At 56.9% G+C, this 21502-nt stretch overlaps 2 protein-coding genes across 6 annotated transcripts in view; both read right to left on the bottom strand.

The window, feature by feature from the left end:
* Nucleotides 1-13097, bottom strand: part of CGNL1 (cingulin like 1) — a 48132-nt gene extending 35035 nt beyond the window's left edge. The window contains exon 1 of one of the 3 annotated variants that reach the window (XR_013539047.1): nucleotides 12956-13097. The gene's annotated coding sequence lies outside the window, so the exon portion shown is untranslated. Of the gene's footprint in view, nucleotides 1-4360; nucleotides 4630-12955 lie in introns of those variants that run through there. The other 2 variants (XM_020784788.3, XM_072982104.2) reach the window with 2 other exon arrangements.
* A 5552-nt stretch (nucleotides 13098-18649) lies between these two features.
* TCF12 (transcription factor 12) overlaps nucleotides 18650-21502 on the bottom strand; it is a 118489-nt gene continuing 115636 nt past the window's right edge. For all 3 annotated transcript variants that reach the window (XM_072982111.2, XM_072982108.2, XM_072982110.2), the window contains one exon: nucleotides 18650-20905. In XM_072982111.2, coding sequence (XP_072838212.2) covers nucleotides 20871-20905 — 35 coding nt within the window. In that variant the 3' untranslated portion in view covers nucleotides 18650-20870. The remainder of the gene's footprint in view (nucleotides 20906-21502) is intronic.

Here is a 21502-nt window from a genome sequence, read left to right as displayed (position 1 = left end):
GAGGAACCATATCCAGTTTCAGAGTTGCAAATTCAAGGAGGGGGTCCATTTTTTTCCAACAGCAAAAGGGTGGGATTCCAAACACCACCTTTTAGCTGGAAGCTCTAACGGTTGGTCACCAGGGCATTCTGGAAGGCTGCCAACCTTTCAAAATGGAAAACAATCTTTAGGAAAGCTGGAAAACCATCGAGGAACATTGGGAAGCGGAGGGAGAGGAGGCGGCCCGCTGGGGAAGCTTAAAAGGTGTGGACCGGGACCCTCAGGAAAGCCCACGTTGGGCCTCAGGTTCCCCACCTTGCTATCGATCGAAATTGCAGGAAATAATTTTGCATGTCTCTAAGGACACCGCAAGTGACTTGCTTGTTTGGACCAACCTGGGTTTTGTAGGCAAGAATTATCCTCCTACACCCTCAAATTAAATCCAACAGGGAGGCCTTCTAAACACTTGCGGTTGTTTACCCATCTCTGGCTCTCCAAAGAGTGGGTTGAAAAACCAAGAAAGTTTATGAAGCTGCCTGCTTTGGGGGGGGGGACAACGGTCTCACTTCCAACCTGTTTTGCCACAGAACTGGTCTGTGGGCTCCTTTTGCCAGAAGGGAAACCCTTTTCCCCTGCAAGACAAGCAGCCAGAGGAAGGGTGGAAGTCGCTCTGCAAACCGTGTTTTGCCAGCTGTTCACTTGGGATCGGCTGGGAATTCCTTCTCAGCTCCTGGTGTTTAAAAAAAATCTGCAAATTCCATGTTTGAAGGACTGGAAAATATTCCAGAGAACTTCTCTGTCACTTCCAACTGCTTAGTTACACAGTCGAAGACCAGTTCTTTATGGGGCTATTTTAAAAAAAAAAAAATATTTATTCTTCAAAACCCATGTGGCAGGTGAATACAGCCGGATACGTTTGCAATATGTACATAGAAAGAAGAGAAAGAAGAGGAAGAAGAAAAGAGGGGAGGAAAATACAGGGGAATGAAAAAGGAGAAGGTGGTGGAGAATCTGAGAAACAAGGAAGAAGAGTCTGGCATTAGTTCCCTTTCGCTCATGGCCAGTCCTGATGAATCAAGAGGTCCTCGCATCAACCACTAACTCCTCATGGACGCAGACCGGCGCGTCCACCCCAAATATCCTTGGGCAGTTCAGATCTTAGCCGACACCTGCACAACACCCACCCGTTCAAGGGCGGCAAGACCAGTTCATCCTTTTGTCCACTGATTCATTGACAGGCTGTCAAATCAAGGGCTTGCAACTGGAAAGGCTCATAAAGCCCCCTTTTTAATGGTCCTATTAAAATCTGAGCTATCGGCTACAACTCATCTCATTTTGTCGCCTTAAGGAGAAGTAATAAAACGGTACCGCCCATCATGAAAACAGGAGCAACCCAACCTGTTCTGCCGTTGATGGCAAAGGAGAGGGCAGTGTCTCTGCACATGAGGGCAGGCGGGCACGCACACCCACGGGCAGCTCCCTACAGAGAGCCACCCGCTGGAGGGGCTCCTGTCCACTGCTCAGAGTTCCCGGACGGTGGCAGAAGGACATCTTCCTCCCGAAGACTCCCTCGTGAAGTCCGTGGGGGTGGGGGATGCACATGGCACCTAAACTCTGCCCACCACCACCTCCCTGCTGCTCTTCTGCCCTGGCGCCCAGCATCCTCCACCTCAGGCAAACTGCCAATGGCAGGGCCAGCTCCAGTGGTCCAAATATAGCCGTCAACCAAAAAAAGGCAGACCTCTGAGGGGCACGGCGGTGCTTCCTCGATGCACCCGCCATGGACCTGTCCTCACTTTGCCACCCTCAGCAGGACCTCCGCCTCGGCTCATGGCAGCAGGAGGCGAGAGGGTGCCCCCTTCCTCGTGCCCAGCGATCCTCCTGCGCTGTGCATTTTCTTTGGGGGCTGTACATGAATAAACACAGAGCCGCCACCTTCCACGCTGGCAGAAGACAATGGAACCAGTGCCCTCCACGAGGCTGCCATGGCTCTGCCCACTCGCCAACTGGCCACCGAAACCCGTCTCTGCTCCGCCTTTGGCCACTTTGGCCAGGTGGCCACTGGCCAGCATTGTGTCTTTCTCGGGACCTTCATCCGAAGAGTCCGGCAATTATTTGAGAGATCCTTCCCTTTTAAAATGGGAACAGCTCCGAATGAGGAGTTCCTTGGCAAGCGACTGGGGGGGGGGGAGGATGAAGAAAGGTGGGGTGGGGAGGAGAGAAGGAAAGGGAGCAGTTTGAGGCCCAGCTGGTCTCAGCGGAAAAGAGGACCAGCAAGCTCACGGGGAGGTCACGGATCCGTGAGATGCCAGCCCGTCTTAGTCTTATCTGGGCAAAAAAGCCAAAAAGAGACGTCTCCGCTTGCTTTGGGCCTCCCACCAAAAGGGCCCAGTTGCCCGTTGGGGGGGGGCACAGGGACCTTGCACTCGGAAAGAGCCAGGTTCAATCTCTGGGGAGAGGCAGGGAGGAATGAAACCCCTCTAAAAAGACCCTGGAGACTCACGGCTGCCAGTCAGCGCTGCCCATGCTGGCAGAAAGGGAGGGAGGGAGGGTCTGAATCAGGAGAGGAGAAAGCCGTTTCCTGTTTTCCAGAGTTCCCCACTCGACCCGAGAACAGCCCTGGTCTCTCCTCTTGGCTAAACTCTGCTTTCCACACTCCCACCCGAAAGCATGCATGCGCTGTGCCTTCCCTGGAATGTTTCTCTCTCTCTCTCTCTCTCTCTCTCTCTCTGTCAATGAACCTCAATCTTATTGTGACATTTTGCAACCTGCACAAGCAGGTCTTTCCACACAGCAGGAAGGAGAGACGGGAGAGGCAGGGCCTGCCTGGTACTCCCTCGTCTCCAGATCAGCTCCGCAACCCGCAGTGCCGGCCTCTCCCGAAAGGGAGCCCAAAAACAAGGGCAACAGATGTTTTTTATCTGCTGGAGGAGATAAGCAGAGAGCTGCACACACCGGGCGGAAAAACCTCCCAGCCAGCAGGGCAGAAACAAACCACGCATGCATGCAAAAGGGCCCAAGCTCTCTCTCTCTCTCTCTGGGACAAATTCCCCAAAAAGGGGCTGGATAACACACCAGGGGGGGGCACTCGCTCTTCCCATTTTTGCACGACCCACAGCCATCCCAAAAAATGGTGCTAAAAATATCCAACTTTTTGCTCTTTAAAAAAGGGATGCTTAAGCGTGTGTCTTGTTTTAAAGGAAAACCAGGCTCCCAGAGGAGCCGCCATCCCCTTTTAAAACAAGGTATTAATACACCTTGTTTCAATGAGGAAGTATGTTGTTGTTGCTGTTGTTGTTATTATTATTATTCCTAATGAGCGCTGCTGTAATTTCAGTGCCAAACGCAATCCCACCGATTCCGAGGAGGGCAGGGGGCCGACATCAACGTTGCCCACCACCAACATAAAAGAAAAAAAGGAACCGATCACCCAGAGTCTGGCTGTTTAAATATGCCACGTGCCCCAGATGCATATCTGATGCTCGCTCGTGGCACGTGGACGTCACCGTCTCTCAAAGACCCCTAAGAAGGAAGTGGGCCCGTGTCAGAGGACGGGGGACGGCTGTGTGTGGAAACACTTGCTAGCCAGTTTAAAGGACCAGAAGGGGTTTTGCCCGCCACTGACTCACACGGGTTCACCTCTGGGAACATGGAGGAAAGAAAGAAAGAAAGAAAGGGAGAAAGAGAGAAAGGGAGAAGGCGAATCGGCAGCCCCTTCTCCTCCTCCTCCTCCTCCTCCTTCTCCTCTCGTTCGGGGTAGCAGGGTTGTGTGTCACTCCTGTGGGTCCGCAGGGCCTTGGCCCCCTTCTCAGGGCACCCAGGTGTTCAAGGGCAGTGAAAGCTAGTGGTAATCATCGACTGGAGGGCGGGGGAGTTAGGAAAGTAAGTGGCCACCCCCCAACCCCCAAATGACTCTTCCCTCCCCTGCTTCTCTCTGCTTTCTCCGAGAGGGAACCACCTTCTTCTCCTCCCTTTCCATGGAAGAGAAGACTCCGCTCCTTGCCTCAGAGGCGGACTCTGTGTGTGTGTGAGAGGGGGGGGGGTGCCCCTGGACCTGGGTGCAAAATGGAGGGAGGGTCAGAGACATGCTTTGCCCAGGGATGGCAGGTGGGGTCTGGATGGGAAAAGGGCTGCAGTCCTCTAGTCAAGGAAGGGCCACTTGGGAGCCCCTCCTGCATCGCCAGGTGTGATGAGAGGCTGCCCTCGCTTAGCCCTCACCCCACGTATGCCTTGGGGGGGCGCTGTGCCTGGGCAAAGGGGGACGTCCAGCCCCCCCCGGTGGTGTGAGGCAGGGGCCCCACCCAGAGGAGGTCTGTGGCTGCCGTGGCCCCACTGGCCCCACCCCCCACCCCCAGGCACCCACCGCCACCTCGCTCCTGACCCAGTTAGAGCTGCCGGCTCTTCTTTTTTCCTCTACATTTTTTTCTCTGGGCCGTTCTCCTGCTTTCCTCTTCGGCCGCCTTCACCCGCCCGGCTCTCCCGGAGTTATGAAGGCCTCCGCTTCCTTAATTATCATTCCATTCTCTGGGAACCTGGCCCTCGCCCAAAGGCGCCCTGCCCGCCCCTCACTCCATCCACCGTGGCGGTGGCGGTGGTGGCGCTCCTGCTGTCACTTCAGCTCCCCCGGGAAGGTTGCAAAGGCAGCCCGGCTGAATTCAGCACAAAGAGCCCCTGGCAAGAATGACATCATGGGGGGGGGAGAGAGGTTCGGGTCCTCTCTCTCTCACACACACACAGACACAGACACAACACACAGAGATGCTCCTGCAGGAGATGCTCCCGAGGCATCCGGTCCCAGGCCCTGGCAGACCTCCCCCCCACACACACACCTGCCTTTGGCTTCACTCCGCCGGCTGCCTTCGCACTGGCAGCCCCCTTCGGCCGCCCAAATCCACCCTGGGAGTTGCCCCCCCCCCCCCGTGAGGCCAACCAAAAAGTCAGAAAAAGCAGGCCAGCTTTCAAGATCACGGATCACCTCTTCACCAGGCAGGAGCAAACAAAAGTACGGCGGGGGGGGGGGAAGGCCTGTGCTTATCCTCCCCCCCCCTCCCGTCGCCTGCTTGGTGGAAGGGAAGTTCACCACAGAGAGCGCAAAGCGTTGCCGGCCTTGATGGAGGAGGAAGAGAAGCAAGAAGGAACCGGGTGGGGGGGGGGCTGGTGATGGCGTGCATTGCTTTCCCAGAGATCGTCTTCTTCTTTTAGGCTGCAACCTGTGCCGCTTCTTGCCAAAAGCCTTTCCACTCGACTCCCGCGGCTTTCAGTTGGCCCCTGAGGCCTTCCCTCCCGGATTCTCCTCCTCTCCCGGAGACTTCCCCCTTTTCTTCCCAGACAGGTGGATCCCTCACGAGAGGCAAGGGGGGGGGGGCTGGTTCTTCACCTGGCCCTGCGCGGATTGACAGATTGGAAGCCCCCCCCCCGCCTTCGCCAATGTCCTCTGCCCTCTCTCCCTGGCACGTCTGCCCCTTGGGTCGAGAGACAGACCCATCAGTCTCTAGGCTCCTTTTTAAAGGCCCGGCCTTCGACCGACGTCCTTCAAGGAATGAAATCCTCCGCAAATCCGTGGGACCCTCCTGGAGAGAGCGAGAGAGCTGGAGAGCCTGAGCAATCCCTGTCGCTCCCGGAATTTTCTGCAGACGGCTCTGTTCTCCCTGTCCATAATGGGCGCCTCTTCCTCAGCCGGTGGTTTTCCGCCTTCTCTGGAGACAAAAGCCTTTTCTAGCTCAGCCCTTCCCCGTGTCCTGATTCCTCCCTCTCTGGACTGCCTTCCTTGAGTTCTCTTTGCTCCTTAACCCTCACCCTCATCCTCTTCTTCTTCTTTGAACTCCATGGCAGAATGACGTCTACCTTTGTGACATTTTGGAAGCCCGGCTGACAGTGTGGATGGGGGGGGGGAGGATGCTGGGGATGCTGTTTGTGGAGAGGCCCTCAGACAGAAGCCCGGGTGTCCGGTTTGGTTTGGTTTCATTTACAATATTAATGGGCTGCCTTTCTCCCAAAGCAGCTCCCAATATTAAAAGGGATGGAAGTTTTCAAAGCCAAATAATAATACATGATTACCCTAATTTGGGTTGGCTCACAAGTTCAGCTGGGACTTTTCTGGATGTCAGCCCTTTGGGCCGCCCTGCTTCTCTCCCCCCCCCACCCAGCAGCAGAATTTCCCTTTCTTCCCACCTCAGTTTCCTCTTTTCAGTTTTCATCAACAGGAGTTCTTTGTTCACCCCCCCCTTCCTGCCACACACCCCCCCCCCCCCCGGGGCTTCTTCTTCTCTCCACTTGCCGTACCTGGTGTGAACTTTCGGGTGGGTGGCGACAGTTCCACCCACGACTCACAGCCTTCCTCAGCTCTTTAACCAGTGGCCATAAATACTCCCCAAGGAGCTAAAGGCAGCCAACAGGGGGGCCCTGCGAGGCGGGCCAGGCGGGGAGAGAGAGCAAGGGAGCCATGGTCCCGGGGCCAGTTTCATGGGCCGAGCGGAGGCCTGAACCCAGCCCTGCCCAGCCCGAGACGCTCGCGGTGAGAGCCAGCCGGGCTTTTCCGAGCTTTTTCCTCCCCTGTGGCGCTGACCCGCGTTTCTTGCCTTCGGTGTCATTCTCGTCTAAGCGAACCCTTGCAGACAGACTTTTCCTTCTTCCTCTTTCTCAATGCAAACCCGTCCGGCGGGTGGGAAATGTTGGTTTTGGGAAAGCCGCATATCACCTATTAATGGAACCAGAGTCACAGGCCATTGTTGGAAAGACCTCAAAGCTTGTCTCAGGCGAGTCCCCCCCCCCCCAAGGCAAGGAAATAAGGTGGGCAAGAAATAATCACCAGCTCTGGCAGAGCAGCCCCTCCCAGCGCAAAAAGCAGGCCTCGGACCTTGTTTTGCAACCACTGCATACGGACGGTTAACACAGCCTACCTTTAGCAGAGGAGGCTCAGAGCGAGTGGCCCACCTAGCCCCCCCCCCCGGGTGAATTCATGGGATACCTTCAGACCCAGCGCACGCACAGACACACACACACACCCCGTTCACACAACTCTCGCTCTGTCGTGGCCTCTCCCTCGCCCTACAGCCAGATGCCTCCCGCCCTGGACCTGCGCGGCTGGAAAGGATTTGCACTGAAAGCTCATTAGTTCCCATTTTTATAACGCCGCCGATGACTCATGAAGAAGCCGATCTGGAGGCAAGCAGGTCGGTCTCCCTCCTCCAGGAAGGCAGCAAAGAGGGAGCAGGAATCCCGGCCTTTTAAAAGCTACTCTTTGGAACTGGTTGAACCAAACGCTGCAGTGCCGCCAGCCCTTCTTCACCTCCCGCCACTCCGGAGCCCGGAAGGCCCAAAGCAGCAGAGCAACCTCTCGTCCCACAGGGAGAACGAGAGGACAACCGGGGGGGGGGGAGAGAAGTTAACAAATGGGGAGAGAATCACAGGGAGGGAGGGAGGGAGGGCCATGCAGACCACCACCTGCCGTGGGCTCCGGAACAAGCAAGCCTTTGAACCAGGCCTCTTCCCCCACCCCTTTCGCCGATGGGTCCCTCTCGCCTAGATTTGTCCCAAAAGACTTTGGACTTTCCATGGGGAAATGGCCCACCACCCCCACAAAGCAGCTCCGGGTCCACAGTCCAGATGCCTCGGAGCCACTGGTCAGCAACTGGCGCATGCACACCCACCGCCCACTGTTGCTCTTTTAAAGAATTCCCCACAGGGCAAGCGGGGGGGGGGGCAGGATCCACAGCTTGCTGCCTGGGTGCTCAAAGGCTGCTCCCCACCCGAGCAAGACTTGTCCCACGGCCTCTTCTTCTCTCGGCCATTTGGGAGTCACTTGCCTTCCAGGCCAGAGAAGGACACGGACACACACACACGCCCCCACCCTTTCTTCCGCCACCCCTTCTGTGCATGGCCAAGGCAGCAGCAGCAGCCGCATCATCATAGCCAGCCAACCTGGTCCTGCCACAAAACCCAGGGATGGGGGAGACCTTCCTTTGGCCACCGGAGGGTCCCTGAAAGGCAGGCGCTTCCGTTTCCGCCAGGCTGGGCAAGGCAGAGCCTTCTTGGAGGTGAGGAGGAGAGAAAGAGATCCCCCGAGCCCCCACCCCCAAAAAGTGATCTTAGCCAGATGCCGAAGCTGCAGCCTTTTGCACCTAGAGGGGGGGAGGGAGGGAGGGAGGGAGGGAGGGAAGCGAGGAGGGTGTTCTCCCACCTCCTCAGCTAGCAAGGCTGAAGGACCTGCCTTCTCTGCCTGGTTTTGTTTTGGGTTGTTTTTCCAGCCCCTAAGGGAATTAATTAGTTGCTCACTGTTGTGTAACTAACCTTTGTTACATTCTTGTTGTCTGCTTTTGTTATGATTCATTTTCTGTCTTGCTTCGCAATGAATGGGTTTATTAATTATGGGAAGTCTGGATCCCCAAAAAAGGGGTGGGTTGGCCGGCTGGCTGGCCGGCTTCACATCCCCCACCTCACCGCACCAAAGCGACAATCTGCAGAGGGGTTGCTGTGCCCGGCTGGCTTCGCTTGAGGACCCACAGCACCGGGGCTGCGAGGAGCCCAGCCGGGAGGAAAGGGGAGAAAGGGCCCCAAAGCCCTGCCAGCAGCGGGAGGCAAGAGCGGTCTCATGGCATCCTTTCCCTCGCAGAGAGATGGGGACAGCCTTGTGGTGGGCACTGTGGGAGCGAAGGTCCCGAGGGCAGAACCTATGTGGGTGGGCGGCTCGGGGGCGACGGGGAAGAGATTTCCCACATGCCACCACCAAATGGGTGTCCTCACGGGGGGGGGGGGTCCCAGGCTTTCCTCAAGAGTAAAGCAGGGACGTGATGGCACAGCAGGTTAAACCACAGAAGCCTCTGTCCCACAAGGTCAGAAGACCAGCTGTCGTAAGATCGAATCCACGCAACAGAGTGAGCTCCCGTCGCTCGTCCCAGCTCCTGCCGACCAAGCAGTTCGAAAGCATGTAAAAATGTGAGTAGATAAATAGGTACCACCAAGGTGGGAAGGTCACAGCGTTCCGTGTCTAGTTGCACTGGCCACGTGACCACAGAAACGGTCTTCGGACAAACGGTGGCTCTATGGCTTGGAGACGGGGATGAGCACCATGCCCTAGATTCAGAAACAACTGGACTAAATGTCAAGGGGACCCTTCACCCCTACCTAACCACTTCCCAGACCTTTTCCAATCTCTTGGCACACAGGGCAGGCCACAGACGCTGCACATCACAAGCAAACTTTGCTCCTCTTCCATCAAACCAAATACGAATATATGGAGTCTCTTTGCTTAAAGCTCTCGGACAGAGAATCTAAGCTTATCTTTAGGCTCCTAGCTAGCAACTCCAGATAAAAGCATCCATCATGTTTGTTTTCATGGTTCCAGAAAGCTTTTTCACACACACACACACACACACACACACACACACACACACACACACCACGGGTCAAAGAAGCCACCCTTGGAGATCACGGTGCTGAAGACCAGACCAAAGCGACCCCCCCCCCCCCGACCAAGAAACTACATGGGAACCAGGAACACCACAGAGATTCAAATCTTGGGACTATTCCATGCATTTATTTATGCATTTTTCCCTGTGTAAAACCCGTAGGATTCCCTCATTTGATTTTCAGACAAAAGATACATTAAAGTAGGTGCCAAAATCTTGTCAGGGTAAAGATGCTTCCCACCTCCTGCATGTACTCTTTAAAAGGGCAACCCAAAACAGTCCCACGTCCCTTGCCAGGAGGGCCTCTGGTCAACCCCCCCCACCCCCGGCAGGGAGTTCGGGAGATCAGCACCACCCACCCTAACCCTGAACTTCTCCAAGGGATTTCCATTTGGCAACCCTGGCGTCAGTCCTGTTGAGCACAATGCCACTTGTTCATTTGACGAAAAGCACCTCAAAAGCCTGGCACAGTTTCAAAAGGAAGGACCTGCCCCAGAAGGCCACCTGCGCTCAGAACAAGCCGCTCATGCTTCAGGTTTTCATCTTGCCACCCGGACAGGGCAAAAAAGCAGGGTGAAATTATAAGGGATGAATCTCATAGAGACAATCAGCGGTGGCAGTGGGAGTTTCCAAAACATCTCATCTGCTCCCCAACTCCGATCAAATGCCAGGGGCAACACGGGGGGGGGAGCTCTGCCCCCGCCCCAAACACTGGCTCCTAGGGGGTCTTCCGAGAGGGGCCAGGCGGCGCACGGCTGATCTGTTTCATGAATTGGTCCGGGATGCTTCCACTCCGCCCTTCAGCAGAAGCTGCGCTCAGGCGCTGGAGAGCAAACAAGCCAGCCAGCTGTTCCTCAGAAGCAGAACACGATGCCACACAACCAAGAGGCAACCCCCAGCCCTGCACAAAATACTCAGAGAGCCACACCGACGGTGGTGGACAGGATCCTCTTTCTGTCTTGGCCCATCGTCTTTGGAAGGCTGTGCAAAGCAGACGCACAGCAGGGCCTCCTCGAGACCCTCCAAGGCTTTGCTGCCTTAGGTGAAGAACAAGAGGGTCTTCCCTACTCATGGACAAAAGGTGGGCAGCTGAACTTCCCCCCCCCGTCGGGGGATGGGCCCCAAGCACAGAAAACTACTTTTCAACCATCCAGCATGCAAGCCCCACCTGCACAGAAGAATACCTGCACAAGTTCAACCCCGTCAAACCCCCCTCCCGGCTGAAAATTATGGACACAATTGTGCCGTTCCTTGTACTTTTTGCGAATAATTTGTTCCTATCATATATCGCAGGCCAGAATCCTACCGATGCTGCCTGTGTGTGATTTGTGTCACTTGCCAAGGCTGGCAAGGTGCATCTCAGTTACACAGCCAGAGGTGTGGTGATTGACCACAGCAAACCTCCCTGCCCTGTAAATTCTCTGCCCGCAGCCAGGACACGTTTAGGCAAACTTGACCTGAACGGCCGTGGAATTCTGGCCCTTTCATTAAAAAAGTGTTGGCTGTCGGCGTTTGAAAGATAACTTGTTGCACAGCACATTTTCTAAGTCTTTGGGGGGGGGGGGAAGGCCTTGGATCAAAAAAAACTTTGAAAATCTCTGTCAAAACCCTTCCTAAAAGGCCCTTAAATGCTCTATAAAAATAACTGGAAGACATTGCTCTGTACACCAGCCATGTAACTCTGATCTCACTTTGGAAAGGGAACCTTGGTAGACCCACACGACCAAAGCAAGAAACCAAGTGGGAACTCTTGAACTCGTGACTAGCAAGGGATTCCTTCTGTGGCCTGCCAAGCTCAGGCCAAGCCAACCATCGCTGGACAAGGAAAATCGGGAAAAGGAGAGCAGCCCTCACCGCGCCCAGCACCACAGGCTGGTGGCACCACCCACATGCCTTCTGGCCGGAACCCCACGACCCTTCCTCACCGAGCTTTCTCGCTCTGACATCATCAGCCCACAAAGGACACGGTCTTTCTCCGCTCGTGCTGAGAGTGCCACTTATATAAAGTGGCTTCACAAGAGACCCCCCCTCCCCCGCCCCACAATCAAAGTGTGTGTGGTCCATCATTAAACGGCTTCACGGTCTGTGCGTTCTTCCCTCCCGGACACAAGCAGCCCCAGCCAGACCGTGGAAAGTTTGGTTAGGGTGTGACACACCCACCCCAGCGCCTCGACACGACATCCAGACGGCTGTGGGTTCTTCCAACCGCCGACCCCACCCGGAGCCACCATCCTGATCCTCACACACCTCGGTGGCAGGACATCCCCTTTGCCGCGTTGGGGCCAAATTCCAAACCCTTCCAGAAATTGAAAAGAACAGGGCGGACAGACACGTCGCGCCAGCAGAGCGCAGACGCTGGAGGCCCACACCGCCCAACAGACGTCAAGACTCAGGGCTTCTCACTGTTGGGGGAAACGGCAAAAAGTCTTCTTTTTCCTGATATGCCAGCGCAGAGGAACAGGGCCGCCTCTTCGAAAAGGACTTGGGGCACCGCAAAGATGGACACACGTATTATAAGGCCAGTTTTCATGACCATCGGCTGCGTCCGCAGGTGCATGGGGTAAAGACTGGATTCGAATCCCAGTCACAAAGAGGGTTTTGTGACTCCCTCCAGAGCAGCCCCACCTTTCTGAGCATCCAGATTTGCTACCAGCATCCCCAAAAAATGTGCAAATGGAGCCAATGCCAGGCAGGCAGGCAGGCAGGGCTGGTGGGAGGGTGGGTGGGTGGGTGGGAGGAGGCCACCCTTGCAGGAGGTGGGGGGGGGGATGGATGGAGAGGGAAGGAACGGTGAGCAAGGGTCAAGGATGGAATTAGGAAATCAAACAAGACCAGAGGGTCTCTGGGGAGTCGGTGGGTTCCTCAGAACTGAACTATTTATTTTCGGGAACGATGAGACCCCCTCGTCTGGCATGGCTCCTCGCGGGGGAGGGGCAACGCCTCTGCCATCAAGGGGGGGGGGCGCCAGGGGTTCCAGCGGAGACGCCCAGAGAGAGAAAAAGGAGGGAGGGGGCCTGGGAAAAGGGGAGGTGAGCCGCCTCCCTTGCCCTGACGCCTTCAAGGCAGGCCCCACAAGGTGTGGGGAGAAGGGGGGCTGGCCGGAAGCCGGAGCACCCAGGGGTCCAGGGCAGGGCGGGGCCGGGCCGGACAGCAGCTTCAAAGCCGGCGGGGTGGAGGGACGGAGGGCGGACGAGAGGCGGCGAGGGACCCGCGCGGAGCCAGCCTGACCCCACAGGATCGCGCGCAGATCTGTCGCTCGCTCCCTGCTCCGGAGAAGCGTGCAAGAGCCACGGCGTTTCGGGGCGCCCTGGTGGATCGGGCCCTGCGCGCCCGTCCAGCCGCCCACCCCGCAGCCCCTTCGTCCAGTCCTCTCCCCGCGCGGTACCTCCACAGGATCGGGTCCTTCTCCCCACCACCACCACCACCGCCCGCCGGCGGGAACCAAGACCCAGCCGGCGGCAGCCTCGGGGCCGCACAGAGCTCTTCTCCGAAGTCCTCCCTGCCGCCCCCGCGAGCCGGCCAGCCATCTCCTAGAACATGTGCAGAGCGCGGTCGGCGGGGCTTCCTACCTGGGCTCCCCGCGGCCTCGGGGCGGCCCGACCTTCCTTCCCCTCCTGGCGGGTCCCCCGAGGAGCAGCCGGCCGCCACCGCCGCCGCCTCCCACGGCCCGCCTCCGCCTCCTCCTGGGAGGGCGGAGGAAGAGGAGGAGGAGGAAGAGGAGGGCCGGGCCAGGGGAGCCAGCAGGCCGGCGGCCCCGGCTCCTCCTCCGCCGCTCCGCCCGGCTCTCTGCACGTGCTCAGGGGCGCCCTCGCGGGCAGGCCAGCCCCTCCGGCTCTGGGGGGGGGGGAACGCGGGCTGGGCGGCGGGGCATCGGCCCTCCCCGCTGCTGCTGCGGCCCGGCCCAACCCGACCCAACCCGGGCTCGGCCTCCCCGCCCTTCCCCCCCCCCGACGGTGGGTCTGCTTTCTTTCCATCGCGGGCAGGGGGCGCCTTTCCCAGCGGGGGGGGGGCGGACGGGCCGGGGGGGGGGGAAGAGGAGAGGCTCTGCCGGCCCGGCTGCGGACGCGCCAGGCCCGGCTGCTCGGCCCGCCCGGGGGAGGCTGAGAAGCAGGGCCGACAGGGCCGTCCATCCATCCATCCATCCATCCCGAGGCCGGCCCGGCCCGAAGGCGAGGGCGCGGGAAGGGAAGGGAAGGGAAGGGAAGAAGCGGGCGGGCGGGGAAGGGGTACCAGAAGGAGCGCCGCCCCACCGGGCGGTGGCCGGGACCGAGGCGTCTGCCTGCCTGCCGGAACGCCCGGATCGCGCCCGCCGAGGCCGTCCAGGGCGCCCGACTGCCCTTCCCGCCGAGGTCCAGGGTCTGGGCTGGCCTGGCAAGGCGGGCGGGACGGACCTCGGCGCCGGCCACGGATCGGGAAGGAAGGCGCGCCCCCCCCGGCCCCCGCTGGGTCTCTCGCCCTCTTCTCGGGCCGGTCGTGCTTTCTCCGCCCCGACATAAAAAAAAAAAAGGCTGCGTTTGCTTAGCGCTCTTTTTATGACAGTACTTTTTTAAAAACTGCTCTGGCCTTATCAATGTTATCCTTTTAATGGCAATTACGTGGAAGGCGGCTTGGGAAAAAATGGTTACTGTTGTTCCCAATAAAGATTGGAGACACGTATTTGAAAGAGTGGCAGAAGTTGCTAAATAATTACTGTGATGGAAACAAGCGAGCAAGGCTCAGTCAGAGGCGGTGGTCTGTTCCACACAAAGGAGGGCCCGAACGACCCAATATTAAATTATATTGCATCGCGAATCCACTTAGACAGAGACCAGATATGATTGTACACAATCGGAACCTAATAGGGAGGGAAATGGAAACGTCAGACTCCTCTGACAGATGGGAGGGCTTCTTTTTAAAAAAATAAAATTGCAGAAGAAATAAAGGGAACCAATAATCCCTCTCTGATGAACACCTTAAGAGGGCTGGAATAATTCTGTTTTATAGGGACTCCACCTGTCTCACCTTGCCAACAGGTAGTGGAGGCTCAGAGTTTCCCCAAAATTAAACTCGAAGAAGCATTAATAGAGAAAGGGTTAAACGCAATAAGGAGTCGGATGAAAAAGATGAAAATGCAAAATACTTTAAAGGAAATTTGGGGGGGAAGGTAAGAAGAGGGACTATCCTGGTGAAATGGAAAGTTGGGCAAGAGAGCGGAGTAGAAAAGGAGGCGAGGTCCGGCAACGGGCAAGCGTGGAGGCGATCGGCGGCAGGGAAGACGGGAGGGAGCGGAGCAGGGCTTCCTCCGCGGGGCCCCGGGCCCTGGGCGGCGGCGGCGCCTTTCCTCCACGAGGGGGGGGGCTTTGGACTCGCCCCCCCCCCCACTCCGCCCCGAGCCTCACGCGCAGAGGAGCGCCGGCCGTCGCACGGGCACCTGAAGTGGGTGGGTGGGTGCAGTGCGCGCCCTGCTTGCGGGCCTCTTATTAGTTAGTGCTTCCCCCCCCCAAGAGGGAGAGGGGAAAGGGGGGGCAAAAGAGCCGCCCTGCTCCTCCCCCTTGGGGGCTTTGCTTTTCTGCACACCCCGCCCACCCACCCCCGGGGCCTTACCGGAGGGCTGGTCGGCCCGGGAGGGGGAGGGGGAAGAGCGGGGCCCGTCGACCCGGTGCTGGAAGCCAAGGGGGGGCCAAGGAAGGCCACGGCCCGCCTGCCGGGCAACGGCGGGAAGAAAGGCGCCCGCCTCCCATGGCGGGCAGTTCCGCCGGCGGGGCGGCGGCGTGAGGCCCGGGCGCCACCTGGCGGCCGCACGCCTCTCGTGCAGCCCTCCGCCGGCGCGGGTGGCCTCCCCCCTCAGCCCCCCTGCCCGGCCGGGACGCAGCGCGCTCGGGGGTCCCGGGAAGGCGGCCTCGGGGGTCGAGGCTGGGAGGCACCCCCGAGGGAGGGAGGACACGGAGCCCCGGACGAAGGAGGGCGGAGCGGGGCCTTCGGGCAGGCGAACCCCGGTCTGCCTCCTGGGGATTTCCCTCCAAGCCCCGGCATGGATTGGGTAGCAACCGCTCCAATGAGTTCTTCCCCAACAGGGTTCGACCCCCGTCAGGAAGGGAGGGGATCAACGGCTTTCTAAAATACTGTACGGAGAATAGGGCTCGACCCGAAAGGGGCAGCCGATGAAGAGCAAAGGGACCAATGATGACATTTTAGAAACAACCATTCAACCTCTGATCGGGACTTGCCAAAAGAAAAAGAAAAAGGCTCTTGACAGCCTTGCCCCCCCCATCCCTCCCACCCCCCACCGGACATTTGGGGAATACCCCGGGGCAAGACCAGCCAGAGAGTGTGCGCCCTCTTTCTTGGCCTGGGGAGGGCTTGGCCAGCCTTCCTCCGGCGGGCGCCCCTGGGAGGTCAGCCAGTGTCCAGCTCTGCTTTCCAAGGGGACCGACCTGCCCGGCAGGCATCCGCCCACCTCCAGGGCCTCTTGCCCTGAGTGAGCAACAGGAGCCCCCGCCCCCCCCCAAGAAGGGCCTGCCGGCTTCTGCAATCCTCCTGGCAGAGATGGTAGAAGCCCCCTGGGGGAGCCGCAGCCGGAGGCCGGGGTGTCCCTCCAACCCACTTGAGAGGAAGCCCCACCGAGCGGAGCGGAGCGGAGCGGAGCAGGCCTCCGCCGGGCACCCAGAGGACCGGCCTCCGGCTCTCTTTCGTGGCTGCTCCTCAAAAGTGGGCCCAACGACGGGTCTTGAACAACCGCCCACATCTGTGGGAGAGTCAGGGGGGCCCCCAGCCACGGCACTTGCTGTTTTCCTCCCTTCTCCGCCGCCAAACACCTTGTGCTTTTCAGCTGGGAGTGAGCAACCACCCGCAGGAGCTGGCGTTCGCTGGCAGGCCTCCCTCTGCCAGATGCACCTGTTGTTACCTTGTGAGAAAACCCGTCTTTCTGTCTAGCAAGTACGAAGAGGAGGAGGAGGAGGGCGGAGGGAGAGCGGGTTCTTAGCCACAAGGCCACCTCCGCACTGGATCAGGGCCGGTTGCTCTCCCTTTCTCCAGGGATGAAAAGAAACAGCACACACTTTGTGAAGCCGCCCGAGCAGCTGGGCTTGGCCGGCCTCTTCCTTGCCTTGGCGCTCAGGGGCCAGACTCTGCTCCGCTTGCCTTCCGAGAGGCTCAGGGGTGGAGGCCCAAAGGGCTCTAAGGTAGGTGGCAAATTATAAAACAAAACAAGCTGATCTGCAACACCCAGAGGTGTGTGTGTGTGGGGGGACTCTTTCCAGGACATACAGATGTCTTTGACCATTTAAGGCAGCTCTGCTTCTAACAGCATCGCACCGCCTGGCCTGGAGCAGTCAGGGGACGGGCTCATCCTGCCGATGCTGTCTCAGAACATCTCGTTTCTGGATAAATCTGTGTTTAATAATATTCCCATCCATACAACCAACACAACTTTTCACAGAATAAACTTTGAACACACACAGAGAGAATATTCTGTACTTCTCCCTTCCATTTCTTATGTATACGAGGACTAGACTCCAACCATTGAGGGTGACAAAGCCCTCCCACCAAGGAAGGAAAAGTTTAATGCCAGTTCTTGTCATGCTGGGCTGTTTGCAGAGAAGAATTAGGGCAACGGTGGATTATTAATTCCCTAAGCCTTTGATGGCGGTTACAGTCTTCCACCCCGGCCTCTGGAGGGATGCAAGCCGGCAGCCAAGGTCCCTGCCAGGACAAGAGATGACCGAAAGGCAACCCCCTGAAAGCCATCTTTGGGGGGGGGGAGGCGTGCGCATGCGCCTGAACTACTCCGATATTCATGACTCGCGCTGGAACGAAAGACTGGGAGAGCCTGCTAGGGCTGCTGGCCTGCCAAAGCGGGACGTGCCGGATGCTTTCCTGGTGGAAGCAGTGGAAACCAAGATGTCAGCCCGTGGCCAGCCCAAATCCAAAGGAAGCTTTGTGAAGCTCTGTGGTAGGAAGAACCACGAGGAATAAATAAAATAAATAAAATAAAAATAAATAAAATAAAACAAAATAAATAAATGAATAAATAAGAAGCAAAGGGGAGCTCCTCTCCGGGCTGCCAAGCGGGCGTCTCATCCGTTTCTTCCCTTAGTCCTTGGCATACCCATTGAGCCCGAAGCTAGCCGGATTCCCTCATGCCCTTGAGAACCACAGACAGAGAAGCAAAGCCGAAAGAGAGAAATTTGTTAATGGCCTGTGGCTGTTATTGAGCACCCTTGTGTCTTTGTTCTGTATATATTTTAAAATAAAAAGTGAAACATCTATGATCTCCTCTTGGATTGAGCCTAGTTCCGGAAGGTAGCTGGTTTCCCCTCGTAAAACTCTTGCGAGTGACAACAGCAAACTTGGCAAGAGGCAAGGGGTACCTTATTCTGGACCATCAGGAGTGCTGAGCACCGTCTTCCTGCCCACTCACCATGCGACACCTGTTTCCTCCCAGTCTCCATGCAGTTGCCCAGGAAAGGGTCCCCCCCCTGCCCCCCGCCTTCTCTACAGAGCCACCACCGGGGGCGGGCGGCAGAAACCCACAGAAAGCAGCTCCTCTCTGCTCGGGGCCATTGCGTGGGTGTTGCGTTGCTAAGATCAGAATTTTAGAACCACCCAGGGAACAGTGCGGTGGATTTCAAGGCTCCCCATAGTTCCTTGATCTCACCCCCGCCACCCCACTCCTCCTCCAAAAGGCTGCGTTTTCCACGGAGGTCTTGAAAATGGGCTTCTCACCACTGACCAGGAACGTCTTCAGGAAGTCTATCGTTGTGAAACTGCTGCCACGCTGGGAACGAACAAGCTACGTGGAAAAGATGGGGCTGGGAGCATGTCAGGTGCCTGTCGGCGTGTCCTGTGCCTCTTAAAAAAAACCAGCACTTGCTGAAGACAACAGATTTCAAGAAGGTGAGTTATTTCATCTCAAATTTAAATGCAAGTGAACTGCTTGGGATCAGCTGTTTTACACATCAGAACTAAAACAGCAGATACAAACGAATGGTTGTTGTGGGTTTTTCGGGCTCTTAGGCCGTGTTCTGAAGTCAGCCCGTGGCCAGCCCGTCTTCAGAACATGGCCTAAGAGCCCGAAAAACCCACAACAACCATTAGATCCCGGCCGTGAAAGCCTTCGCGAATATATAGATGCAAACGAATTCAGGCTGGTTATCAAAAACCATACCCAGCTCTGCTTGGGATTCTCATGGAAACCTATTATTTAAGTTAGATAAAGTTTGGGTAGAAGCACATACTAGCATGAGAAAAAAAAGGGAGAGAAAAAGGGACAGATGTACAACACCTTAAAAAAAGATGGCACATTTATTGCTACATAAATGTTATATACATAGTGTTTTCTGGTATATTGACAGAAAAAGTGTTGAACCTCTTGCTGCTGGTTGGAAAATGTTTCATCAGTAACATTCCTGAAAACTGACACAGGGTACAAAGTTGCAATAAACCAACAATGGGAACTGGATAACAAGATGAGAAACAATTCATCTCGGACAAAGTAGCTCTTACAATACTCCATAAGGTACTACACAGTATGCTAGAACCCTACTATGCTCTTACAATGCTATTGTAAATCTCTGATATTAATGAAGAGGTTATGGTAAATAACCCTACATTTTTACTACCTAATATAGTAAAATAAAGTAAGAAAATTTTTACTGAAAACCTTTTATTGATTTCAAAAATCTAGAAAGAGTAATATTTAGAATTCAAGAAACTTTCTTACAAGATTATTGTATAAAAGACTAGCTACAGTGAAAAATAAGCCAAATGTTTTTAAATTTTCTCTCTCTCTCTCTCTCTCTCGTTTTCTTTCTATTTTATGAAGGGAAGCTTCTGGGCATACTGCAAAGCCCAAGAGAGCCAGGACACAGCCGGCGTGGAAGGAAAAAGGCCAGGCGATGGCGGGGGAACCCTTTCACACGTCATCACCTTCCTTGCCATCGTCGTCGTCACCATCATCAGCAGATGTTCATTGAGCTGAAAAACACTGAAATGCAGAAGGAAGGAAGGCTGGCCATGGGGGTGGGGGTGAGTTTCCGGAGCAGAGGTGCGAAGTCGAGCCGATCAGCTGGCAAACGAGGGAGTCAGGTGGGATGGGTGGCTGTTCGGAATCCTCCGAGCCAGACTCTCGAAGGCCTCCCTCTGCCTGCGGCTGCAGCATCAGCTGTGGTGGGATTATTCAAAGGGTAAAACTGGCCGGTTCCTGCCATGAAAGGCAAGCAGGCTGCCTGTGGGAGAAAGAGGACCCTGCAAGGCTAGGAAGGCTTCAGCCTTGGTTGCCCTCTTCCTCCTCCTCCTCCTCCCCCACCTCTGGGTGCTGGCAGTGGAAGACAGTGTTCGTGGAAGTCCAAAGGATTTGGGATAACCCCCCCCCCCGGAAAGGGGGAGCATTAAAGGAACAATCAGGGGAAGGTCATGCTCTGCCACACTTGGACCAAGCCGAAGTAAGCTACCCTTGCCAGGCCTGGGGTGAAGGTGGCCGGCATACCACCCACGGACACCCCCCCTCCGCCCAGGTAAACTGGGCATTAAGCTAAGCTCTTGTAAGAACAAGCCGGTGAGAGCTGCCCTAGTATGTCTTCCAGGAGCCAGATCAAACCCACCCCCAAAATCTGCCCCAGCAGACACGGGACCTGCCTGCCCATCGGAGTTCTCGTTTGTGTTGAACACGCTTAGCGCTTCCATGGGCCTTCTGCTTAAGAGAATAAAGCTGTTCTCTGGAGGTTCTCCCCATCCAAGGGGGGGGGGAGTCCCTCATTCTACCCTGGAGAAGGAACACCAAGCGCCTCAAGAGGGCTTGCCAGGCGATCAGAAAGTGCCCCCCCCGCCTTCTTTCCCATCCAAGCAAAGCTGGGGCCAGAACGTGGCTTCTGCCCATCATCCTCTCCACGTGAACCTGAACTGTAGGGGAGAGGACTGGCCGGGACTCCCAAGGAAAACAGATGCCAAGCGGCCAGAGGCAAGGGGGAAATGAGAGACGCCCCCCTCTTGCCCCCCCTTCTTTTAAGACACTCAAAGGTATGGCGGGAAAACTAAAGGGCCTTGGTGGTGGCCGCCAGGCTCTCAGAAACCTGCCATGAAGGTGAGCCGCAGAAGGACGCCCCACCAGAGCTCCTCCCGGCTTTTCCCCGGCCGAACTTTCCCCCTCAAAGGTAGGCCTTTCTAGTCCCACGACAAATAAATAGCCACACGTCGTTACAATGCGTTTGTCATTTCAGTTGAGGCACAAGGCAACTTCCCCTGCAAGTGGAGAGACCCCCCCCCACACACGTTGCTGGTGGTGCGGCATGCTGTGCTTTGCAACGGGAGGCAGAGGAAGAGGGGAAGACACGCAGAGCGCTTCCGGGGTGGAAGAAGAGGCTGGTGGCAGGGCCAGGGTGGGCGCAGGGGCTGCTGGCGGCCAGCTGGGATCGCACGCCGGGCGGCGCTTGGGCTTCTGGCTTTCCCTGTCCAATGAGTCCACGTCGAGTCGTAACTGCGGAGTCTGTGTCCTGGTGAAGAAAAAGGTCACCTTCTGGGTTTCCTCCCACGATTCTGGAATTCTGGTGGGACAAAAAGAGGGCGTGAGCTACCCAGAGGGTCCCTGTTCAAGAATGGCAGGCCCGTCCCTGGGCCAGGCGCCACTCACCCTAGCCATGGAAGCAGGAGAGCCGGATTGTGGACTGGTCTATCGCTGAGGGCAGCCCCTTCCACACTGAGGCTGAACCGCTTCGGCCTGACCAGGGACTGAGTGGCTTCTGTGGAGACGGAGCCAGCCAGCACCAAGAACTCTGGCCGTTTGAGGCGATGGGAAGAAAACACCGGCCTTGTCTCTAGCCACGAAAAGGTTCCCCCCCCCCCCCCGGCTGCTTCCTTCCCACAGAGGCCTCTTTCCAGCCAGCCTCCTCTTAGCTGGGCCGGCCTGTCCTCTACTCCAGCCAAGCCAGATAGAGGCCTTACCTGTCAGGGGCCAATTCTACACCCCCACGGGCACTCAGCTATTTCTTTTGTGTGTGTGTATGCGTGACAGGCCATGTCCACGGTTGGGCTCTCTCTGCTCTCAACCCTTGAAAGCGGTCTGTCTAGCTTGCGCAAATAGCTGCGGGAAGAAATACTGGCTCAACACCCATGTTTTCAGTGTTGCAGGGGTGGTGCTGCTT

This window comes from Pogona vitticeps, chromosome 12, assembly GCF_051106095.1.
Source record: "Pogona vitticeps strain Pit_001003342236 chromosome 12, PviZW2.1, whole genome shotgun sequence".
NCBI lineage: Eukaryota > Metazoa > Chordata > Lepidosauria > Squamata > Agamidae > Pogona > Pogona vitticeps.
This window is presented reverse-complemented; position numbering and strand designations above follow the sequence as displayed.